The 24,306-nt window shown below is 42.1% G+C and overlaps 1 protein-coding gene across 1 annotated transcript in view; it reads left to right on the top strand.

The window, feature by feature from the left end:
• The window catches only part of LOC124268697 (UHRF1-binding protein 1-like), a 133,891-nt gene that overhangs the window by 9,328 nt on the left and 100,257 nt on the right, over positions 1–24,306 (top strand). The window contains 4 exon segments of the mRNA XM_046703688.1: positions 17,378–17,540; positions 19,802–19,840; positions 21,072–21,154; positions 22,501–22,609. Coding sequence (XP_046559644.1) covers positions 17,378–17,540; positions 19,802–19,840; positions 21,072–21,154; positions 22,501–22,609 — 394 coding nt within the window.

The raw sequence follows: 24,306 nt of genomic DNA, 5'->3' as shown, positions 1-24,306 counted from the left end.
TATGAGAAAACGCAGGAAAATGCATTCCACAGAATGAACTAAAATTGGTATTAAACTCAAACTATAGAAGACAATTTGAGTTTGGTGGATAGATTACTTAAGTTGTTTGGGCTTTTATATTTTGAAAATGCAGTTGAGTTAAACTGACTGAATTTGATTTTACGCCGCTTTTAACAATATTCCAGCAACATCACTCATGTACTCATGTGGGGAGTCGAACCCGGGTCTTCGGCGTGACGAGCCAAGTTGAGTTAAAAGTTCAGCTGTTTCAAATTGTGAAACTCAGTTTGAGATTTGAGTAAAAACTTAAGTTTGTTTCGAGAAATCTGGGCCAGATGTCACAATATTAGTTAACTCATGCACATTAAAGTAACTTATAGTCTTATCGGTTAACAGAAAACTGTCAGCCAATCAGAATTAATGTTATTGTTATGATTTATATGAGCTAATTTGGAAACACGAACCCACGAACAAAAGCTGTGATTTGGCAGGAATGTAGATAACAGAGAATGTATTGACACAACATTTCTTACTCAATTAAATGTACCAACACCTTACCTGCGACTAATTCCATTATCTTCAAGGAACACTGAATCGATAAAATTATGATTGAATGCCAGATTTAAATCCAATTCTTGTGACGGTAATTCATGTGCAGTGCGGGTTCGATTCCCCACATGGGTACAATGTGTGAATCCCATTTCTGGTGTCCCCTGCTGTGATATTGCTGGAATATTGGTACAAGCGGTGTAAAACCATAATCACTCACTCACTCATGTGCAGAGTGGGTGTTTTCATTAGCTTGACTAAAGGAAATATTTTCATGGTTTTATGATAAATGGCTTGTGTGGAGTTCCACCCATGCAAATGATGGAAAGGTATTGGTGAATACATTCTCTTCCCACAGAAGTTACTTGTCATATCTTCCTACGAACCTGTTCTAATACGGCCCTTTCATGGTGCGAGTATTCAGGATTCGTGATTGGTTGCAATCAGATTTAGTTGTGCAATCAGCGACGTTGTTTCAAAAGTGATCATTCGCAAGGCCTCAGTAATTTCCGTATGCTTCGGGAAAACAGGAACCTCTTCCCCTGCGCGATACGCAAACGTTTATTCTAGACAGAACTCAGTCATGTAGTGGCGGATCAATGGCGTCACCATCGCCCTCATTGACAACGGACAAGCTTGCCATTAAATGTCTTGTGTGTCACATCAACACAAGTCCCCGACAGAGAAGAGGGATATTTGTGGCCCCATTTTTACTTGCATCGATGTAACACGTGTTCTGATTGGATAGAATGAAGGGAGGTAATTCGTGTTGCGATTTTTTGCAGCTAGGGGATTTTACGAGAACCGGGAAATATGGCCGTATTACAACAGAGGTTCGTAGGAAGATATGACAAGTAACCTCTGTGGGAAGAGAATGTGGTGAATATGGATTAACATGAAAGCAGCTCGGGACTTTCCAAATAGTAACAGTTGTTAACATTGAGCAGCTATTGTGTTAGTATCGAATGTGATGGGTCAGTGGTCTTTTTTGGAAACAGGCCCAGTGGTCAAGTGTTTGCTCATGATGCCGATGATCCCGGTTTGATTCCCCCATGGGTACAATGTTTGAAGCGCATTTCTGGTGTCCCCCATCGCGAAATTGCTGGAATATTGTGTTAAACTAACCTCCCTCACTATTTGTATACAATGTTCTGGCTGTGAACATAGTGAATGTGTAGTGTGTTTTTCACGCATGGATGTGATATTGCCAACATTGCCCTACACTATGGCAGATGAACGTGATGATCCGGATGAATAATCCTGTACTACCAGCTGGTTCCAGAATCATGAATTCATATTCATTCAGTTATGATTACATTGATTGAATTTTACCAGATTATTACCATATATATGCCGTTATTTACTGTAGATAGGCCGATCTCATCAGGGGTGGAAATAACTTTAAAATTGCTAGTGTACTCCGGTACAGTGGCACATGTAAAATCACTTGCCCTGATAATTTTTCCACTATACCAGCTGTTTTCTTGTTGATTTTTTAAATAAACAACATAATTAACATTGGAAAGTCAACTGGACACCGGTACAGTGTGATATACAAATTTGCTTGCCCGGCAGAAAAAAAACACTGGACTCGGACGTCGGGCAATGGGTTATTACCACCCCTGCTCATAGATAAACCAAGGCCCTAACTTGACCCTTAAAATCAGTTTTAAAATGGTATGTTCCGTAGGTAAGCGGATCTCCCAACCTTCGTTCATCTTTTCGTCGTGATCAGTCGAATATAGTGTCAACAGGAATCACTATCATATTGTGTCTACTCATGCCTCGAATAAAATATATGTTTATGATATTCTGTTATCTGGTTAAACATTGGTGAGATTTTGTAGTATCTAAATTGTTTTCTCATAATGCTGGATTCATGAAGCACAGGTAAATTGTAACGCAAATAGGGTTGCACAACACAGAGAAAATTACCAGTCTTCCCATATGCGAGCAAAGCGAGGAAAGGTTGGCAATGTGCTTTCCTCGCTTTGGTTCGAAAAATATTTTTAATATCAAAAGAAGATATCGCCATCATCAAAGGTAGACACCCATTTTCTCCCAGAGTTGTGCTCTCAGATTTCCAACCATATTTAATAATTACTTACGTACAATATATTTAATTCAACATTTTAATCGCCACTCGTGGCATGTCAAATCGTTCTTCGCTTCCATTACCTGTGCCAGCTTCCAAAATAACTGTAGACTGCTTTTGATTTTTGTCTGAAATTTGACTGTTAGTTGCTGTTATGTTTTTCTAAAGATGTTTACACCAATATGATCAACATTAGGAGTTATTCTTCCGTGGACTTCTTCTGTGTGACCCTGGGGAATTCTTTTGAGAGATGTCATAGAAAAGGTCAGAGGTGAAGGTCACAGTCGTAAGCAAAATACATTCACAAGAGTGAGTGAGTGATTATTATGCTGCTTTTAGCAATATTCTAGCAGTATCACAGTGGGGGACACCAGAAATGGGCTTCACACATTGTACCCATGTAGGGACTCAAACCCGGGTCTTCAGTGTGACACGCGAATGCTTTAACCACTGGCAAGTGAACGCTTTAACCACTAGGCTACGTGACCACTCCTACATTCACAAGAAGGTTTTGGGTTATACTTTCTCCAAAGGTAGTAATGCATCTGGCTTTAAACTTCTTTAGGATTGGGTTCTGAAAGGGTTTTGTCAAGACAAGGTTCCTATAACAGATATATTACAGTAATGTGAAATAGTCATTTTTTTTTACTTCTTTGGATTAGTGTATATACAGATAAATTATGAGAATATGTCATGTCAAAGCTGAACGTTCAGTGATTCAATTAGGAGATAAACACATTGTGTTTGAACATTAGAAGAATGTTATACTGAATTGATAGTCTATAAATTTCATTTGAAACGGAACACGATGCAACTGGATAGGAGGGAGTATGAGTGGCATAAATTTGGTGTTTCGCCTGACCGTTATATTGCGTATTTCCTCATGACGCTAGTTCTTTAGGAAGTGCTTCAAACTCACTGGATATCTCATGTTGTGTAAACCATTCTAAATGGAAACAAATATACCGTTTACCAGGCAGGCAATTCATACAAACGTTTTGCTGTAAATTTTTGTAATTTTACCAGGGCTTTCTGGTAAGTTATATATTGTGTGTTTATGGTTGGGGCTGTACCTTGTAATTGAGTTTGAATATTCTTATGATAGAAGGTAATATGATAGTGAGGTTCCCTAATAATAGTGGAGCAAAATCATATAATTGTATTTTTCGAGTTTTAATAAATGTTTTATTATTAACATGTCCATCACGTCTGTTGTGTTGATATCAGCCATGTTGGTGGGCAAGCTGAAGTAGTGCGGCAGTGTTGTATACGTGCGCAGTGAAGCGGTCATAAAACAGACACTTTTACAATCAAAATTGATAGTGTCAAATTTTATTGATTGTCCAATCAAATTCAAGTATTTTATGTAATTATGTTAGAGTGAGAGAGTTTAGTTTTACGCCACTTTTAGCAATATTCCAGCAATACCACGGCAGGGAACACCAGAAATGGGCATCACCATGTGTGGAATTGAACCCGGGTCTTCTGCATGAAGTTATGTTGGAATTCTGATTATTGTTACAGTGATCTAACAATATGTCTGTCCTTGTTGTTGTCATGGCGACACAGTGGTGATTTATTCTGGTGGTTGAGGAGCTAGTCTGATCCAAAGTTTCCTTAGCCTCCATCACAGAAGTTTCCCTAGCCTCCATCACAGGGCAAGGTGTGACTGGAATAACAGAGACTATGCTGGCATTCTGATCAGGCAGGGATCATGGTGGCCATTGAACTGCTTCACACATCTCAAGATGGGTGTCAAATGAGTTGACTGAATTATATTAGTGTTCTTATTGAACTGAGTGTTATCTGTACCTGCTCTAGATGTACTTGACCTCCAGCTGGGTATGGCTGTCAGTATTATCACAGTCTGTATGCTGTGTTTGTTTGTTTGTTTAATGCAGCACTCAACACTATTCCAGCTATATGATAGTGGTCTATAAGCAGGGTTTTACCTTGGCTCGCAAACATGGTGAGGTGAGGTGAAATTGGGTTTAACGTCGCGCTGGAGAATATTTCGCTCATATGACGACGTGCATGCGTGTGTATGTGTATGTGCGGCTGCTTGTACTAGCTCAGACTGAAGCTGGTTTTATAGTGCTAGCCCACTGAGATACCATGCCGCAGTGAAGCATGAATACCCCACTCAGACACATTATACTGAGTCCGAGCCGACCAGTCCTTGTTGTACCCATTAATGCCGAGCGCCAGGCAGGGACCAACAAGTACCATATTTTAACGTCTTTTGGTATGACGCGGTCGGGAATCGAACCCGCGACCTTCCGCTCTCCGGGCGGACGCTCTAACCACTACACCACGGAGGCGGTCTCACAAACATAGGGGTCCCTGGGACTGCTAATTATTAGTTTCAAGGGTCCTTGCAGGCATTGTGAGGGTCCTGTGAAGTAAAGGTGTGGAGAACTGTATGTTTTGATAAATCTTTAGATTCAGGAATGAATCATTGATCATATGGATTGGTGGATGAAATGATGCACGAAACTTCTCTGAAATAAACAACCAAACACTTAGTAAAGTCACAGATGTGTTGTTTATTCTTACACATCATATTTCATACTGTGATCAAGTTCAACAACCTATTAATGAACCCGTGAAGATCTGGGTTAGAATGTTGATCTTCAGTAACCCATGCTTGTCGTAAGAGGCGACTAACGGGATCGGGTGGTCAGGCTCGCTGACTTGGTTGACACATGTCATCATATCCCAGTTGCATGGAATGATGCTGTTGATCACAGGATTGTCGGGTCCAGACTCAATAAAATTTACAGACCACCGCCATACAGCTGCAATATTGCTGAGTGCGGAGTTAAACAATCAAATAGTATGGATTGCTGAAAGCCAATTCTAGCCCATATCTTCATGTGTCCAGCTTGCATGAAAGCTGTTGGGGTACGATAACCCGCAATCAAACAATTGGTTGAACCTGACCACCCAATCCAAATCCTCCTCGTACAACCAGCACAGGCGTCTTAGGGCATGTGAAAACATGGGGCCTATGCTTAAGAATCAACACAGGACCGAATCTCCATATTGGAGGGAGGAAAGAACGATTACTGCAGTCACGCAGAAAGTAGCTAGAGGTACTGACTGAATTTCCTTTAAGTTGTATTTGCAAGTAATCGCTCAAAATATGTGGTAATCTGCTGTTGACGGCTCCATTGATCCTGTTGGACAAAGAGTTGTTGCTACACACTGCTGGTGTCCGTTGTTGGCTTTATACAACATCATTCATGTTCTGTTCATTGAGCAGAATATTCATTGAATGTTTTCAAAAGTATGGATTGTAACAGACTGCAGTTAATCAATCCATCAGTAGAACTAAGTCGGCCCCAGGTAGTTTGTTTTCCATCAATTATAACCAGAGTCTGTGATCCGTTATTCCGTCAGACGGATCTGGAGGTATTGCTTTGTCTATTGATTTCTGGATGTTTACTTCAAGACATTGATCCTCAAATTGATCATTTGGGACAAATTATTTCAAACACCACTTGCTTTGAGGATTTTATGTAATGTTTATTTATCATGATGTTGGGGCAGCCATGATTGTTCAGCAGAAAATGCCTCATTGTGGTGATTGTGGTAATTGAGGTGCGTGGAGTGATTGTCACGGTCTTAGTTTGGAAAAGCACCGAACAAGTTTGTCGTGTCAAATATTTTATTTGCTAAATCAAGATCCAGATCTTGAAAGCACTACAGATATCTGTCTCCATGAGCAGATCTCCCCCCGGCACAACCACATATCCTTACCAGCTCCCTATTTTCCATCCCTTTTTATTTCTCAACACCCTGCTTGTACCACCACCCACATCTACCATCCCCACCCACATCTACCATCCCCACCCACATCTACCATCCCACATCTACCAACCCCACCCAGATCTACCCACCCCACCAACAACTACCAAACCCACCCACATCTGACAACCCCCACCCAAACCCACCCACATCTACCAAACCCATCCACATCTACCATCCCCACCAAAACCCACCCACATCTACCAACCCCACCCACATCTACCAAACCCACCCACATCTACCAACCCCACCCACATCTACAAACACACCCACATCTACCAACCCCACCCACATCTACCATCCCCACCCACATCTACTATCCCTACCCACATCTACCAACCCAACCCACATATACCAACCCCACCCACATCTACCAACCCACATCTACCAACCCACATCTCAACCAAGTCATCTACCATCCCTATCTATACATCCACATCTCCCAGCTCTTCCCAACATCTACAATTCTCACCCACATCTGCCAGTCCCAACCACATCTACCAGCCCCACCCAGGTCTCCCATCTCCACCAACATCTACCACCCCCACCCACATCTACCAACCACATCTACCATTCCCAGCGAGGTTTCCCGTCCACAATCCAACCCACATCTCCCACTCCCACCCCTACCCAAGTCTCCTGTCCTCACCCACATCTCCCACTCCCACCCCTACCCAGGTCTCCTGAACTCACCCTCATCTCCCACTCCCACCCCTACCCAGGTCTCCTGTCCTCACCCACATCTCCCACTCCCGCCCCTACCCAGGTCTCCTGTCCTCGCCCACATCTCCCACTCCCCAGCCTCTACCCAGGTCTCCTGTCCTCACCCACATCTCCCACTCCCACCCCTACCCAGGTCTCCTGTCCTCACCCACATCTCCCACCCCTACCCAGGTCTCCCTGTCCTCACCCACATCTCCCTCTCCCACCCCTACCCAGGTCTCCTGTCCTCACCCACATCTTCCTCTCCCACCCCTACCCAGGTCTCCTGTCCTCACCCACATCTCCCACCCCTACCCAGGTCTCCTGTCCTCGCCCACATCTCCCACTCCCACCCCTACCCAGGTCTCCTGTCCTCACCCACATCTCCCACCCCTACCCAGGTCTCCTGTCCTCACCCACATCTCCCTCTCCCACCCCTACCCAGGTCTCCTGTCCTCACCCACATCTACCATCACCACCCATGCAGCATGTATCAGGTAGGGGGCTACACAGAGATGTTTGTGTGTATTGATTTCCCTCTGATCCCCGGGCTACAACTCGGTGACAGCTGATTTGCACTAAGTAGCCAGAGCAGTAAGACTTTCTGCCAATTTCGAACCTCTTCAGAAGTGAAGATTTTTTCTCAGGGGATATGTACAAGCCAAGTCACTAATCTCAGCTGGAGCTCATGTAAAGGGATGCTTATATTTCACCTTGTGAGGGATATTCCTTGTAGGGCTTGTTTTGATAGTTTATGATTCATCAAGCAAGTACAAATAGATGTGTTGTCAGACCATGTGTGGTCAGTCCTTAATTGGGCATGCAGCTCTCTCAAGGTCAAGGTCAAGGTCAAGGGACATTAATTGCATACTAACTCTGGATCAGCTGGAAGTCATGGAATCTTTCCACTGTCATGTCAGGTGTTGTGTAATTAATGTCTGATGACAGCTGTGGGTGGTGGTAATTAATGTCTGGTGATATTAATTAGTAGCATTTGTCTAATTGGCTGTGTCATTATTGGTTTGACTCTGAGCTGATTCCTCGTTACCTGAGTTGGTCAATTAAGTTAATTCTGGAGCTGCAAATCAAAACAAATCATTTTTACAATGTTTTACATGCATTGTCTGATATATCTCCTTAATAGCTGTGAGAATTGCTTTTGAGACTCAGATTGGTCATATCAGGGTCAAGGTCATCCTTAATGTCAGACACTGAAGAAATGATTCTCCATTGTCACACGTAGGGTTTCCTGTGATCTGAAAAGGTTGTGTATAACCTATGCATTTAAAAGATCAAGATCAAGTTTGCAAATTTCAAAAGAATACCTTTCATAGGGTTATTTCTAATCTAATCCATGTGGTGATAATCTAATTGGAAAGCTTATACATGTATGACAAGCGATGACATCTTATGATTAAAGATCACAGTGACCTATTTTCTGTATGTAGTGCATAATATCTTCTCATGTGATATTTTAGCTTTATTGCCCTTTGGATATTAATTATCCCCAGTATTAAAATGGACTCCGTCCGTGCGTGCGTGTCGTCCGTCCGTGCACATTTGTCTTTTCCGGAGCAGAACTCTAAAACCATTCAATATTTCTTCACCAAACTTGGCACTTACAAGGATCTGGTGGTGTACTGGTGTCTTTTGGTAGTTTTGGAATTCTGAATACAATATTTTTGGCAAGAAGTTCGACTTAGACTGAAATTAGTGGTAGTGCTCTTTTCCGGAGCAGAACTCTAAAACCGTTCAATGTTTCTTCACCAAACTTGGCACATAGATACATATTGTGGTGTACTGGTGCCTTTTGGTAGTTTTGGATTTCTGAATAAAATATTTTTGGCATTTCCATGGCAACAAGTTTGACATAGACTGAAATTGGTGATAGTGCTCCTTTCTGGAGCAGAACTTTAAAAACCTTTCAATACTCTCCTTCCACTTTTCTATATACACACCTAAATATTTGACATAATCATAACTCGTAGACATAATCATGAAGAGTATTTTGCCATTGCGGGGATATTGATGACTTTGTCTTCTTGTTAAGTATGTGTTGTAACGTAAATGAAATGTTCAATTAAGAATGACCTCTATGGTCATACATTCTATTATGTTGTTATATCACAAAGATAATTCAAAATATGTTTAGTGGAGTCCCAAACAACATCTCTTCCTAAGGTGGGACATTGAAGTGGTAAAATTTTGATACACCTTTGTTCGAGGTCAAAACCACTAAATTGGTCAGTCTGAAGGTCCTTCTGATTCTTCCGCGGCGTGTGGGTAGCCTAGTGGCTAAAGCATTGGCTCGTCACCCCGAAGACCCGGGTTCGAATCCCCACATGGGTACAATGTGTGAAGCCCATTTCTGGTGTCCCCAGCCGCGATGTTGCTGGAATATTGCTAAAAGCGGCGTAAAACCAAACTCACTCAGTCAGTCTGATTCTTCCAACACTGAACCATGGTATGTTTTATTTGTAAGAGCTTGCTTTAATTCTTTTGAATAGTTTTTAGTATCAGAGATTTTGTCAAAGTTCACAGTAGAGGACAGTCTGTCTCCCAAACCATAAAGTATAAATTGATATTGAACTCCACTCATGATTTGGCTGGTCTAGATTGCCTCAGCCCAGAAATTAAGTCTTGTTCTTGGATGGTTAGGATTTTACCTATTGGTTGATACATATATATTTTAAAGAAAGATATTTTTACTTTGATAAATTTTAATATTTATGTGGACATGCACTTATTTACAAATTGACACTTCAATATATTTGAAACAATATTGTTTATGGTATAACATGACAGCTATGTTGGGTATTGTTCTTGATAATTTGACAATATTATATATACACCAATATAGGATTGTCAGAATTTCTGCTCACAATATATGAGGTATCCTCTGTGAGTTAAGTGAGACTTATTCATCATGGTTCAAGTAGAATAATGGTAAAATCTTTTGGAATAAATCTTTTTGTCGTCAAGCTAAAGTGCAACAATCTTGTTAGCCATGTTGAACCCTGTTAAATGACACCAATACTACTGTTATTCGGAAAGCAATGAAGTTTTGTGCTAGTTTTATGTTGGGCCCAACACAGTTTAATGTTTTATCTTAAGGCCATGGAAACGACCTTGACCTCGTATATTCAAACACAGGTTGTCATCTCTTTTGAGATCAGTAAACCGGATATAAAAATGTTTTGAATTTTGAAAGTTTTCAATGAGTTGAAGGAGTGGTTGTTTGTTTATGATAACACAAAGCAGGCTGTTGAGACATGGAGCGGTGGTTGATTGTGGTTATCAATGTCATACTGTAGTTCCTGTGTTTAATAGGTCAAACTCCATTTAGTCTCATCTCATGCTTGTAGTAGAGGGGAAGTAATGGAGTCTGTTCCAGGGTGCACCAGTACATGTTCAAATTGGCTGGTTCAGGTTGCCTTTTATATAAGCAACAGGTTGCTCCCAGTGCAGATAACAATAAATCCTCCAACATCTTATAGCAGCGTTCGAAATACCTGCTGCCCGACGGCCTGGGACGGGTTATTTTCAACACGGACTGCCAGATTCTCAAATTCACCTGCCTGACGGTCGGGTTAAAATATAGACATTTATATGGAGATATTCATCATATTTCAGGATAAAAATCATTATTAATTCACTCATAAAAATGAAGTAAATAAGTAAATTAGTATTTTTGTGGGTAGGTAAGTTTTGGTCAGGGCGGGGCGGTGGGGTAGTCTAGTGGTTAAAGTGTTGGCTCGTCACACCGAAGACCCGGGTTCGAATCCCCACATGGGTACAATAAGTGAAGCCCATTTCTCAGGTGTCCCCCGCCGTGATATTGCTGGAATATTGCTAAAAGCGGCGTAAAACCAAACTCAGGCAGTCAGTTTGGTCAGGGCTGCCAAGTATTACATCAAACCAGCCCTGTGGTCTGGCAGAAATGTTTGGGAGTTTCATACCCTGCTTATAGATGTCATCGTTTGTTTTAATTGGGAAGTAAGTGACTGAAAGTAACAAAACTTGTTACAAGTATAAATATTTGTGTACTCCTTCATCATTTACATAGCAGTAATCATAGAATTGAGATTTATTAATTAGGGCTGCGCAATATAACCGGTTTACCGGTATTTACCGGTTCAGACATGAAAACGATACGTATTGCGATACGCTAAACGAAAACCGGTATTTTGACTTGCATTCGGAAAACTTCGTAACACTCGGAAATCTTCAGATATGTCCTTCTTTCATTTGTGCCAAATATTATTCACATTGTTATTGTATCATGATTAAAAGTTGTTATTAAAGCTTAATCAAGCCTAGTGATTTTGTTGTGTTTTTGCTCTATAAATCAAGCATTAACTCGATTATAAGTAGTTTTTTGTTTAAAAAAACTTCATGCAATATATTGCAATACATATCGCAATACATGCTTTCGCATCACAATATATCGCAATATGAAATTCTCTGCAATACCCACCCCTATTATTAATAAAGGTAATGCAAAATTGGATGGGATGATGGGATCTGGTTCTGTTGAATGGCTCTGTTCTGAGCACTTGTTATGAAAATTGCTAAACAAGTATTTATGTTATGTTTTAGAACCAGTGATATTATTTTGTGGTGCAACCAAAATTTTGATGGTGCAGCGAAACCTATATGCCAGGCTGCACTCGGTGCAAATACTGAAAACCAACCTGAAACACACCGTGTGTTTCCAATGCTCCATGCATGGCGGTTCCAGGTTTGAGGTTTTGTACCAAGTGCTTGTTGTCTGGCGGGGATGGTAACTGGGACCCAGGTAACCACGGGAATGCCGAGACGCATAGTCATGTGATATTTATTGTATAATGACAGTTATGTAACTGAACAATTAGACATTTTGTACCCAGAGACCTTCAATGGGGTTGTACGGAACTTTGCCCACAGGAACATTGCCCACCAATGGGTACCCTTGAAGAGAAATATTTAATAGGTTGGTGGATGTGAGGCTAGTAAATTTGAATTGTGGTAAACTTTAATATGAAGTGGATAGAACGTATGACTGATTGGGTACGGTACCCTTAATTCAAGAATGTTGCATATTGAGTTACAAGTTTGCATGAAACTCACCTCAACCCAATTAATTAGGAGTTGCTTGCGAATGTGCATTATTAAGAAGCAATAATCAAAAGCAGGAATTGTTTCACACTGTGCTTAGCAATATTCCTGCTGCATGACTGGCTGTAAGGATTCCAGCCCGGATCAAGAAATCCAGTGATTGACATTATGAGTAGGGATGTCACGATACTGAAGTTTTATGAATTGATACGTATCATGATGTCCATGTCACGATTGGATATGTATCACGATACCTATTTTCGTGGCATTATAGCGTAAATTTAGTTATATTTTGAACATTAATATTTCATATGTTATAATTGTCCATGAAAATATCAACATTTTTTATTCTCAGAGATTAAAAAGTTCTAATTTCCCATCTTTGTGCATGAAAAATAGTCATTTATGACTCTCATAACATCAAAAAACGTATACAATTGCAAAATGTAAACGATACATAAATATATTTAAACCGATACTTTCAAAACTAAATATCCATACAGTTTTGAATGTATCGATAATTGTATTGTCTTACAAAAAGTATCGATGCATCGATGTATCATGGCATCTGTCGTTATCAGCTATCTACACACAGGGATGGAAATAACCCATTGCCCGACGCCTGAGTCTAGTGTTTTTTTCTGTCGGGCAAGCAAATTTGTATATCACACTGTACCGGTGTCCAGTTGATATTCCAATGTTAATTATGTTGTTTATTTAAAAATCAACAACAAAACGGCCGGTATAGTGGAATAATTATCAGGGCAAGTGATTTTACATGTGCCACTGTACCGGAGTACACTAGCAATTTTAAAGTTATTTCCACCCCTGACACAGTGGGCATGCAGTGCATGCATCAAGGATGGAATCCTCTTTGTCACCCCTAACATCATTCATGTGTTTGTGAAGACGAATTCCTACTCAGATCTTTAAAGGAAGTATACTAGTGAATTAACAGGCTGATTCAGTGTGATATAAGAACAACATAGGTAACAAAAGAGTGTTTTAATTGTCTCACAAAGTATACACAACAGTGTGTACTTACATCCATAGTACAACAGATGAAAGCATCCATCTTTTAAGATCTCATTGGACGGGTCAGAAATGGATGGTTCGACCCCAGGGAATAGTGCTGAAGACAGTCCTCACAGACAATATAGCGTCTTAGTACTATTGGTGATGGTGGCCCCTGGCTTAAGACTGATTGATGTTCTTCTATACGAGAGTTTTGGTGTTGATTACAGTATTGTACTACTGTTAGCCAAGTATGCTGCTTGAGGGTTTATGTGGGGGCGGTGGGGCAGCCTAATGGTTAAAGCGTTCGCTCGTCATGCTGAAGACCCGGGTTTCAATTCCCCACATGGGTACAATGTGTACCCATTAAAGCCCAAAAGCGGTGTAAAACCATACTCTCACGCACTCACTCACTCAGTGGGGTAGCCTAATAGTCATCACACCGAAGACCCAGGTGCGATTCCCTACATGGGTACAATATGTGAAGCCTATTTTAGTGTCCCTTGCCATGATATTGATGAAATGTTGCTAAAAGCGGCGTAAAACTAATATTCACTTACTCACTATGACAGTCATAGCGCCTTTAGGCGTTGAAAATAGGCTGTGTATGTTTTAGTGAAACCTACCTCATTTGTGATGAGTCATAACACAAAATATATATATATATATATTTTACAAAAATTTATTTAAGTTTCAAATAACAATTACATAATATATTTGAAACAGACTGAAGGTGGCGACCCCTGTTGCTACACAGTCACATGACACAGTCACGTGACTGGTCACATGAGTATACGTAGTGTCTACACAGTGAACATACAGATACTCAACTTCAGTCCATCATTGACATTGTTAAGGTATTGTCATAGAGTGAGTGAGTAAATATAGATTGAAGGCCAGCAGTGTTGCAGCTACAATATAGTAACAGCTGGCATGGTCAATGCAGCAATCTGACAGAGATAATTAACCAATACTTACACATAATTTGTGTTGAACTATCAGCTATTGTCACAGTCTGAATCGAAAAGACGTTAAAATATGGTACTTGTTGGTCCCTGCCTGGCTCTCGGCATTAATGGGCACAACAAGGACTGGTCGGCTCGGAGTCAGTATAATGTGTCTGAGTGGGGTATTTATGCTTCACTGCGGCATGGTATCTCAGTGGGCTAGCACTATAAAACCAGCTTAAGTCTGGGCTAGTACAAGCAGCCACACATACACATACACACGCATGCACGTCGTCATATGAGCGAAATATTCTCCAGCGCGACGTTAAACCCAATTTCACCTCACCCTCACCTGAATCGAAAGCTAAGTACTAATGAATAGCATCATTATTGTTTCAATGACCTGAAAATAGCAAGATCAGCTGAAATTGCCTCTTGTCGCTCTTGTTTATGTACATCCAGCTTTCTAACATGTGCCATGTGGTCTTGTGTGCAATCCCAGTCTACAAATGGTAACAATGTTGGTCAAAGAGAGTATTGGGGTGGATGTTTGGCAGCTGGACTCCTAAGAGATTTTAAGGCAGCCCAGACACTGTGTGGCACATGTGGCGTTTCTTTACATGAGAGACTTTGTTTGAAGGATGCTTTGTTCACCCTGCAGTGAATGGGTACCTGGTGGGATGAGGTGGGAATCCTCTGATCCTGTATTTGACGTATTTAATAACAATCCAGAAGGGGTGCATGGGAATGGGATTAGAAGTTGAGGGAAGGGGGTAGGTTGTGCTAATTACAGTGTTCACGAATAGCGTCAGACCCTCTGACAAATCCGGCTGATTTGCCAACAGTCCGATAGAAGTGTTCAACCCGCCGGCCCCAGTGTCTGACTGTATATTTCACAATGACTTTGACTGAAGTTGTTATATGTGACATGTGACACTTGTTTGCTGTTTATAAATCTTATGTTTGTTAATAATTTCAATGCCAATTATAAGAAATGTTAAATCTGAAATGTGTTTTAATTTATTCTATGGGTCCTGTGAATTTTCAAATGGGTCAGACAGACATCTGAAACTTACAGGACCCAATGTCCTGGTACTTTGAAACACCATTCGTGAACACTGTAATTAGGAAGAGGTTAAACACCACACAAAGCAGTGGTCAATCAACAGGTTGGGTTGGTTGGTTTGTTGTTTAACGCCGCAGTCTGCAATATTCCAGCCATATGGCGGCTGTATGTAAATAATCAAGTCTGGACAAGACAATCTAGTGATCAACATCACAATTGCAAATGGGATACAATGACATGAGTCAGCCAAGTCAGTGAGCCTTACCATCCAATCCCGTTCGTCCCCTCCTAAGACAAGCATGGGTTACTGAACACCAATTCTAACCCGGAGCTTCACGGGTGCAATCGACAGATATCGCCACTTACAATGACCTACTTCCATGTTCACTCTCGCCTCAATGACCCTGGGGAAGGGGACTCTGCTGGTTATTATGTATTGTATGTATTTCTAACGGAGGGGGTGGGGTGGGGGTGTGTGTGTAATGCTTATTGCCAGAATATTGCTAAACGTGAGTATGGCTAAAAACATTTAGTGTATGGAGACAAATGCAACCAAAATGTTAACCACGGAGTCACTGGCAATATGTATGTGTTACCTTGGCCTAACTTCATTCTCTACCTTCCCAGACTTCCAGCAGAACTTTCCATCTCATGAGGGTAGAATTACTGCAGGTTCACCAACCTGTTATCTTGAGTCTGTCCATGGCCAGTGAAATGTTTTCATTGGACAAGAAGCCTGTTAACTTGCCATTACCAAAGATCAGTACCCTGAGTAGGATCTCATCTCTAACACTGACATGTAATCAGTTGTTTATTTTATGACTAATTTATTGTTTGCTGTTACTGAGCTGTGACGATGATTTGTGTGAGATGTGTGCCTCCCTTCATTCGCCTGTATGCAGTCACTTCTGAACAATACTGTCCAGTTTAATAGGTGCATAATCATGGTAATATCAGTTGGCCAGACCAATTCAAATTCTTGTGTTACCATTAGCTACAGGAGTTCTTGGACAAGAGACCAACAAAATTTGAAATGGACAAGGTTGATTTCAGATACATGTATGTTCTTGCACTTATTTCAACGTAATATTTTAAAATACTTTAAACTGTTTTTCAATCACAGATTTCTCGCACACGGGGTTGTGATTTATCCCATATGGGTTGTGATTATCCCACACAGGTTGTGATTTATCCCACATGGGTTGTGATTTATCCCATATGAGTTGTGATTTATCCCACACGGTTGTGATTTATCCCATATGGGTTGTGATTATCCCATATAAATAGTTGTGATTTATCCCACCGCGGGTTGTGATTTATCTCACATGGGTTTTATCCCACATGGGTTGTGATTTATCCCACATGGGTTTGTGATTTATCCACATAAGTGATTTATCCCACAGGTTGTGATTTATCCCACATGGGTTGTGATTTATCTCACATGATTTATCCCACCCACATGGGTTGTGATTTATCCCACATGGGTTGTGATTTATCCCACAACCTTATCCCACATGGGTTGTGATTTATCCCACAACCTTATCCCACATGGGTTGTGATTTATCCCACAACCTTATCCCACATGGGTGATTTATCCCACACAGGTTGATTTATCCCACATGGGTTGTGATTTATCCCACAATTTATCCCACAACCTTATCTCACATGGGTTGTGATTTATCCCACACAGGTTGTGATTTATCCCACAACCTTATCCCACATGGGTTGTGATTTATCCCACAACCTTATCCCACATGGGTTGTGATTTATCCCACACAGGTTGTGATTTATCCCACATGGGTTGTGATTTATCCCACAACCTTATCCCACATGGGTTGTGATTTATCCCACAACCTTATCCCACATGGGTTGTGATTTATCCCACACGGGTTGTGATTTATCCCACATGGGTTGTGATTTATCCTACATGGGTACAATGCTTGAAGCCCATTTAGGGTTTCAGGCAGTCTCATATTATGAATACACAATGCCATTTAGAAAGTGGTCAAATGCAACATGTTATATTTGGGATTACATGCACTCAGTAAATAATAAGGGGCTTTAGACATCACTCACTCAAGTTTGGACTTGTTTCAGATTCTGTAAGAACCTGTCAACAGACAAGATCAGCCTGAGCACGCTGAAGGGTGAAGGTGAGCTGTGTAACTTGGAGCTGGATGAGGACATCATCACCGAGCTGCTGGACCTCCCCACATGGCTCAAGATCTCGCGGGCATCGTGCAACAGGGTGTCCATCAAGGTCAGCTTGTAGCCACGCCTCCTTTAGTTCACGTCAGCAGGGGCCGGTAGAGTCGTCCTTCACGGGGAAACTCACTTTGTTCTGCTTGCACCTGAAACTGTTGATGTCTTGTTTCTTCTTGCCTGAAGGAGTGCACTGCAGGCAAAGATTGTGTTACTGTTCAGTATAGCAACATTTACTCACTCACTCAAATACATGGACAACAGCATCCCTATCTTGCTCCTATCTGTCTCCTCTCCGTAAAATATAATAAACAGAAGATCAGGGTCTTTGTTCTTTTTCCTGAAACTGCGGTAATCTAGACTTGCTACATATTCTAGACTTGCTGTATTGGGTATATTTGTTTCAGGGTCTGTATGACAGACTGATCCTGTTAAATCGGACAATCAGGCATATGTTGATATGTCCATAGTTGAAGACACTCACTCACTCACTCACTCACTCACTCACTCACTCACTCACTCACTCACTCACTCACTCACTCACTCACTCACTCACTCACTCACTCACTTCTCACTCACTCACTCACTCTCACTCACACTCACTCACTCACTCACTCACTCACTCACTCACTCAGACCCTGGTAAATGTCTATGGTGACACTGGCTATGATATCAGGGTTCACCTGTGTATCAGTGAATCAGTTCAAGCTAGCGTCAGCTGCATCTCATAGGATAAAGTTGCAGAAGCTGGCAATTGTACCAGTACTAGCCGGGAACTGTGTGATTACAATCAGGTGATGCTAACATGCCCAATGAATCATCCTGCAACATATGTTATCCTTACCTTTAGTGAGATAAGAAGAATTAATTTGTATGTCAGTCCAGGATCCTGTTTCACAAAGCAATCATAGTGCTGTGACTATCTTAACTCATTCTCTTCACCATAGACTACTAGTCATAGCCTTAGGGGCGGTGGGGTAGCCTAGTGGTTAAAGCGCTCGCTCGTCACGCTGAAGACCTGGGTTCGATTCCCCACATGGGTACAATGTGGGAAGCCTATTTTTGGTGTCCCCTGCTGTGATATTGCTGGAATATTGCTAAAAGTTGCGTAAAACCATACTCACCCACTCACTGTCATAGAATTGGGAGCCAGCGCTCCAGATGGCTGTCAGGCTGTTTGGTAGCCTAGTGGTTCAATTCCATAGATGCAATGTGTGAAGTCCTGATTTCTTGGGTCCGCTGCCATGATATTGCTGGAATATTGCTAAAAGCAGTGCAAAACCATATTCAACCTTTGTTCGCTCACTCACTCACTCACTCACTCCTCCACTCACTCACTCACTCACTCACTCACTCACTCACTCACTCACTCACTCACTCACTCACTCACTCACTCACTCTCACTCACTCACTCACTCACTCACTCACTCACTCGTCCATCCACCCACTCACCCATCGATACACAGCAATCTTAAGGTCCAAAACATAAGTTTTATACCGGTATCATGTTCATCCCCATCAAATATTCATTTCTTGTTAGTTTCACTTGGTGTTTAGATCGATGCTCATGATGTTAATCACTAGACTTTCTTTATTACTTACAGACTACAATTATACTCCTGAAATATCAATCAACAGTTTACACGGCATACCCAAAGGAAAATATGCTGTAAGAGGCGACTAAGAGGCGACTAACGGGATCGGGTTGTCAGGATTGTTGACTTGCTTGACACTTATCATCAATTTCCCAATTGCATAGATTGACGTTCATGACATCAATCATTGGATTGTCTGGTCTATACTCCGCCAGATGTACACATTGCTGCCATATAGCTGAAATATTGCTGTGTGTTGTGTTAAACAACAAACAAAATAGACCGCCTCCGTGGTGTAGTGGTTAGAGCGTCCGCCTGGAGAGCGGAAGGTCACGGGTTTGATCCCCGACCGCGTCATACCAAAAGACGTTAAAATATGGTACTTGTTGGTCCCTGCTTGGCGCTCGGCATTAATGGGTACAACAAGGATTGGTCGGCTCGGAGTCAGTATAATGTTGGGTATTCATGCTTCACTGCGGCATGATATCTCAGTGGGCTAGCACTATAAAACCAGCTTAAGTCTGGGCTAGTACAAGCAGCCACACATACACATACACACGCCTGCACGTTGTCATATGAGCGAAATATTCTCAAGCACGACGTAAAACCCAATTTCACCTCGCAAACAAAATATTATTAAAGCAGTAACTAATCAGTATTTCAAAGAAAGTTCGGATCAGTGTTTGTGTCAGTCAATTCAGCTGTTGTGTATCCTCTGTTGCAGATACAATGGACAAAGTTAAAATCACAGCCCATATATTTGGTAAGTATCTGATACTGGTTGCAGATTCTTTCTGGTCTTCGGGGCGATGGGGTAGCCTAGTCAGGTTAAGGCTTTGGCTTGTCATGCCAAAGAGGGGTTCACTACGTGGGCACAATGTGTGAAGCCAATTTCTGCTGTACCCCGCCGTGATATTGCTGGAATATGGCTAAAAGCGGCATAAAACTAAACTCACTCACTCACTCTTACTGGTCTACAATGAACATAAAACAAATGTGATTAGTTAACAGAATCTGTCGTTTGATGGAAGTACAAATCCCATGTAGATATCAAGGTTAATCATAACAACATGCCAAGTTTGGGTCATGACAAAAATCTTGACACTTATCAAAGTAGCAAACATCAATGACTATCCTCCACTTGTAGCTGACACACCATGATGATGTTCAGACTGATGTTCAGACATGATGTTCAGACATGATGTTCAGACTGATGTTCAGACATGATGTTCAGACTGATGTTCAGACATGATGTTCAGACTGATGTTCAGACATGATGTTCAGACATGTTCAGACATGATGTTCAGACATGATGTTCAGACATGATGTTCAGACATGATGTTCAGACTGATGTTCAGACATGATGTTCAGACATGATGTTCAGACATGTTCAGACATGATGTTCAGACATGATGTTCAGACTGATGTTCAGACATGTTCAGACTGATGTTCAGACATGATGTTCAGACATGATGTTGATGTTCAGACATGATGTTGAGACTGATGTTCAGACACTGATGTTCAGACATGATGTTCAGACAAGATGTTCAGACATGATGTTCAGACTGATGTTCAACCCAGACATGATGTCAGACATGTTCAGACATGATGTTCAGACTGATGTTAAACCCGCTGACCCGTGAAGATCCAGGATAGAATAAGGTCTTCAGCAACCCATGCTTGCCACAAAAGGCGACTATGCTTGTCATAAGAGGCAACTAACGGGATCGGGTGGTCAGGCTCGCTGACTTGGTGGACACATTTCATGGGTTCCCAATTGCGCAGATCGATTCTCATGCTGTTGATCACTGGATTGTCTGGTCCCAACTCAATTATTTACAGACCGCCGCCATATGGCTGGGATATTGGTGAGAGCGGAGTAAAACTAAACTCACTCACTCACTCACTCACCCAAAACCCACCCACTCACCCACCCACTCACTCACTCACTCACTCACTCCACTCTCACTCACTCGCTTTCTTGCTTTCTTCAGATGCTGGATAAGGTTCAGTTAGAGGCAGAGACATGTGAGACGCCACGCCCACCTAATAACCCCGCCCACATGGCTAGCTACAGGTGAGTTGTTGTGTTCAAAGATGTGTGGTCAGATCAACATTGTTCCTTCTGACGATTAATTATCCCCCACAACACGTTTTGCGGGGGGTATTAAAATGGACTCCGTCCGTGTGTGCGTGCTTCCGTCTGTCCGTCCGTACATATTTGTCTTTTCCAGAGCAGAACACTAAAACCCTTCAATATTTCTTCACCAAACTTGGCACATAGATCTGGTGGTGTACTGGTGCCTTTTGGTAGTTTTGGAATTCTGAATAAAATATTTTTGGCATTTCCATGGCAACAAGTTTGACTTAGACTGAAATTGGTGATATTGCTCCTTTCTGGAGCAGAACTTTAAAAACCTTTCAATACTCTCCTTCCACTTTTCTATATACACACCTAAATATTTGACATAATCATAACTCGTAGACATTTTCATGAAGAGTTTGTTGCCATTGTGGGGGATATTGATGACTTTGTCTTCTTGTATTCTCTATTTCATAGATAGTTATCATCGTTTATGGATTGGATTATGTAAGAATGTCTTCAACATTTGGTTGTCCACCCTTACAAACCATGTACCCCAGATGATGATGTACACCTACCAGTCGCGTACCCCAGATTGTCAGGTACCCCTACAAATCATGTACCCCAGATTGTTGTGTACCCCTACAAATAATGTACTCCAGATAGTTGGGTACATCTACTGAACGTGTAGCCCAGTTCCCGTACCCCGGATAGTTGGGTACATCTACTGAACGTGTAGCCCAGTTCCCGTACCCCAGATAGTTGGGTACATCTACTGAACGTGTAGCCCAGTTCCCGTACCCCAGATAGTTGGGAACATCTACTGAACGTGTAGCCCAGTTCCCGTACCCCAGATAGTTGGGTACATCTACTGAACGTGTAGCCCAGTTCCGGTACCCCAGATAGTTGGGTACATCTACTGAACGTGTAGCCCAGTTCCCGTACCCCAGATAGTTGGGAACATCTACTGAACGTGTAGCCCAGTTCCCGTACCCCAGATAGTTGGGTACATCTACTGAACGTGTAGCCCAGTTCCCAGTTCCTACTGACGTGTAGCCCAGATCCGTACCCCAGATAGTTGGGAACATCTACTGAACGTGTAGCCCAGTTCCCGCATTCTGATAGTTGGGAACATCTACTGAACGTGTAGCCCAGTTCCGTACCCCAGATAGTTGGGTACATCTACTGAACGTGTAGCCCAGTTCCGTACCCCAGATAGTTGGGAACATCTACTGAACGTGTAGCCCAGTTCCGTACCCGGATAGTTGGGTACATCTATTGAACGTGTAGCCCAGTTCCGGTACCCCACACAGTTGTGTATCTGTGATGTGTTTCGGCAGGTCTGGCGGGAAGTACGGGTTTGTGGACCGGGTGATAGACGGGATATTTGTCCACGTGGAGTCGGTGGAGGTGAAGCTGATGTCCCGTGCCTTCCACGCCTCGCTACAGGTAATGTCTGCACACACCTCATTGATGATTTCATCAGATTCTGGCTGAGAATAGGACTGACCACAACACTGTATTGCTTGTCACAAAAGCCAACTTACTGACATAGGGGCCTAGAATCAATTATGTTGTTGGTGATGTGTCTTGCAAGTGAGTGAGTGAGTTTAATTTTATGCCGCGATAGGCAACATTCCAGTTATCTGGCGGCTGTCTGTAAATAATCGAGTCTGGACCAGACAATCCAGTGATCAACAGCATGAGCATCGATCTTCACAAGTAGAACACGATGACATGTGACAACCAAATGAGCAAGCCTGACCACGAAATCCTGTTTGTCGCCTCTTACGACAAGCATGGGTTATTGAAGATCAATTCTAACCCAGATCTTCATGGGTTATGTGTCTTGTCGATTGATGGCACAAGAAAATGCTCATAATATCAACCCCAGGTTTGTAAAGCCCAAATTCCAATATTTACAGGCTGCAGTGATAAAGCTGGAATATTGCTGACTGCGACACTCAACATCCTTCACTTCTCGTTTAATCTAACTTTAAAACCAAGCTAACATTGAACAGCAACTGAGAGCTCATCACATCATCTGAAGTCATGGATTTGTTACGACCTTGAATGATTAACACTACTACCACTAAAACAAGATCCAGATACGTGTTTCCAATTATTTATGTGACTTTGTTACAATCCTGTGTGTATAACCGCCAGGAAACAATGGCATTATCTGGTAATAGACGACCTTGGTGTCTCTGGAGATCTGTTCAGTTAATGACTCACTTGTCTGCAGGCAGTTATTGTGAGACTGGATTACAACTGTGTGCCATCAAGCAAGGAACAAACACTTACTGTTTATACATTTGTATAAGTTGTGCCGGCTACATGCTGATCCTCTCCAACACCACCTGGGGTGATGGGGAAGTCTAGTGGTTAAAGCATTCGCTCATCACGCCAAAGACCTAGGTTCGATTCCCCACATGGGTACAATGTGTAAAGCCCATTTCTGGGGTGCCCCGCTGTGATATTGCTGGAATATTGTGAAAAGTGGTGTAAAACCATGCTTGCTCGCTCGCTATTTCCGCTCACTCACTCACTCACTCACTCACTCACTCACTCACTCACTCACTCACTCACTCACTCACTCACTCACTCACTCACTCACTCACTCACTCACTCATTCCACTCACTCCACTCCACTCCACTCCACTCCACTCACTCACTCACTCACTCACTCACTCAAACTTTGCTGTTATTTCAGAGATCAGTATCATGGGTATGCCAATTACTCAGAATTCTATTTTGAGCAACAGCAACATTTTTTTGTCTCAAAGATTGATAATTAAATTTGTTCAAAGTAAAATACACATATCGCTCATACGATTATGACAGTGTGTCTTATCGTGTCAACTTGGATATCACTACTCAGAAGCACATGTCCAGGGAACCAGTCAATATCAATAGACAGGAGCCCAGTCTTCCCTGTCACTCACTCACTCACTCACTCACTCACTCACTCACTCACTCACTCACTCACTCACTCACTCACTCACTCACTCACTCACACTCACTCACTCACTCACTCACTCACTCACTCACTCACTCACTCACTCACTCCACCAGTTTGCCCGTTATGCCCAGGGTGATATATGCTACAGATTCTTCGGTGGTGTTCTAACGGGATCATGTGGCCA

Source organism: Haliotis rubra, unplaced genomic scaffold (assembly GCF_003918875.1).
Source record: "Haliotis rubra isolate DU_JTF1 unplaced genomic scaffold, ASM391887v1 Scf14, whole genome shotgun sequence".
NCBI classification, from domain to species: domain Eukaryota; kingdom Metazoa; phylum Mollusca; class Gastropoda; order Lepetellida; family Haliotidae; genus Haliotis; species Haliotis rubra.
The sequence above is the reverse complement of the archived record's forward strand: the minus strand, read 5'-3'. Positions and strand labels throughout refer to the sequence as shown.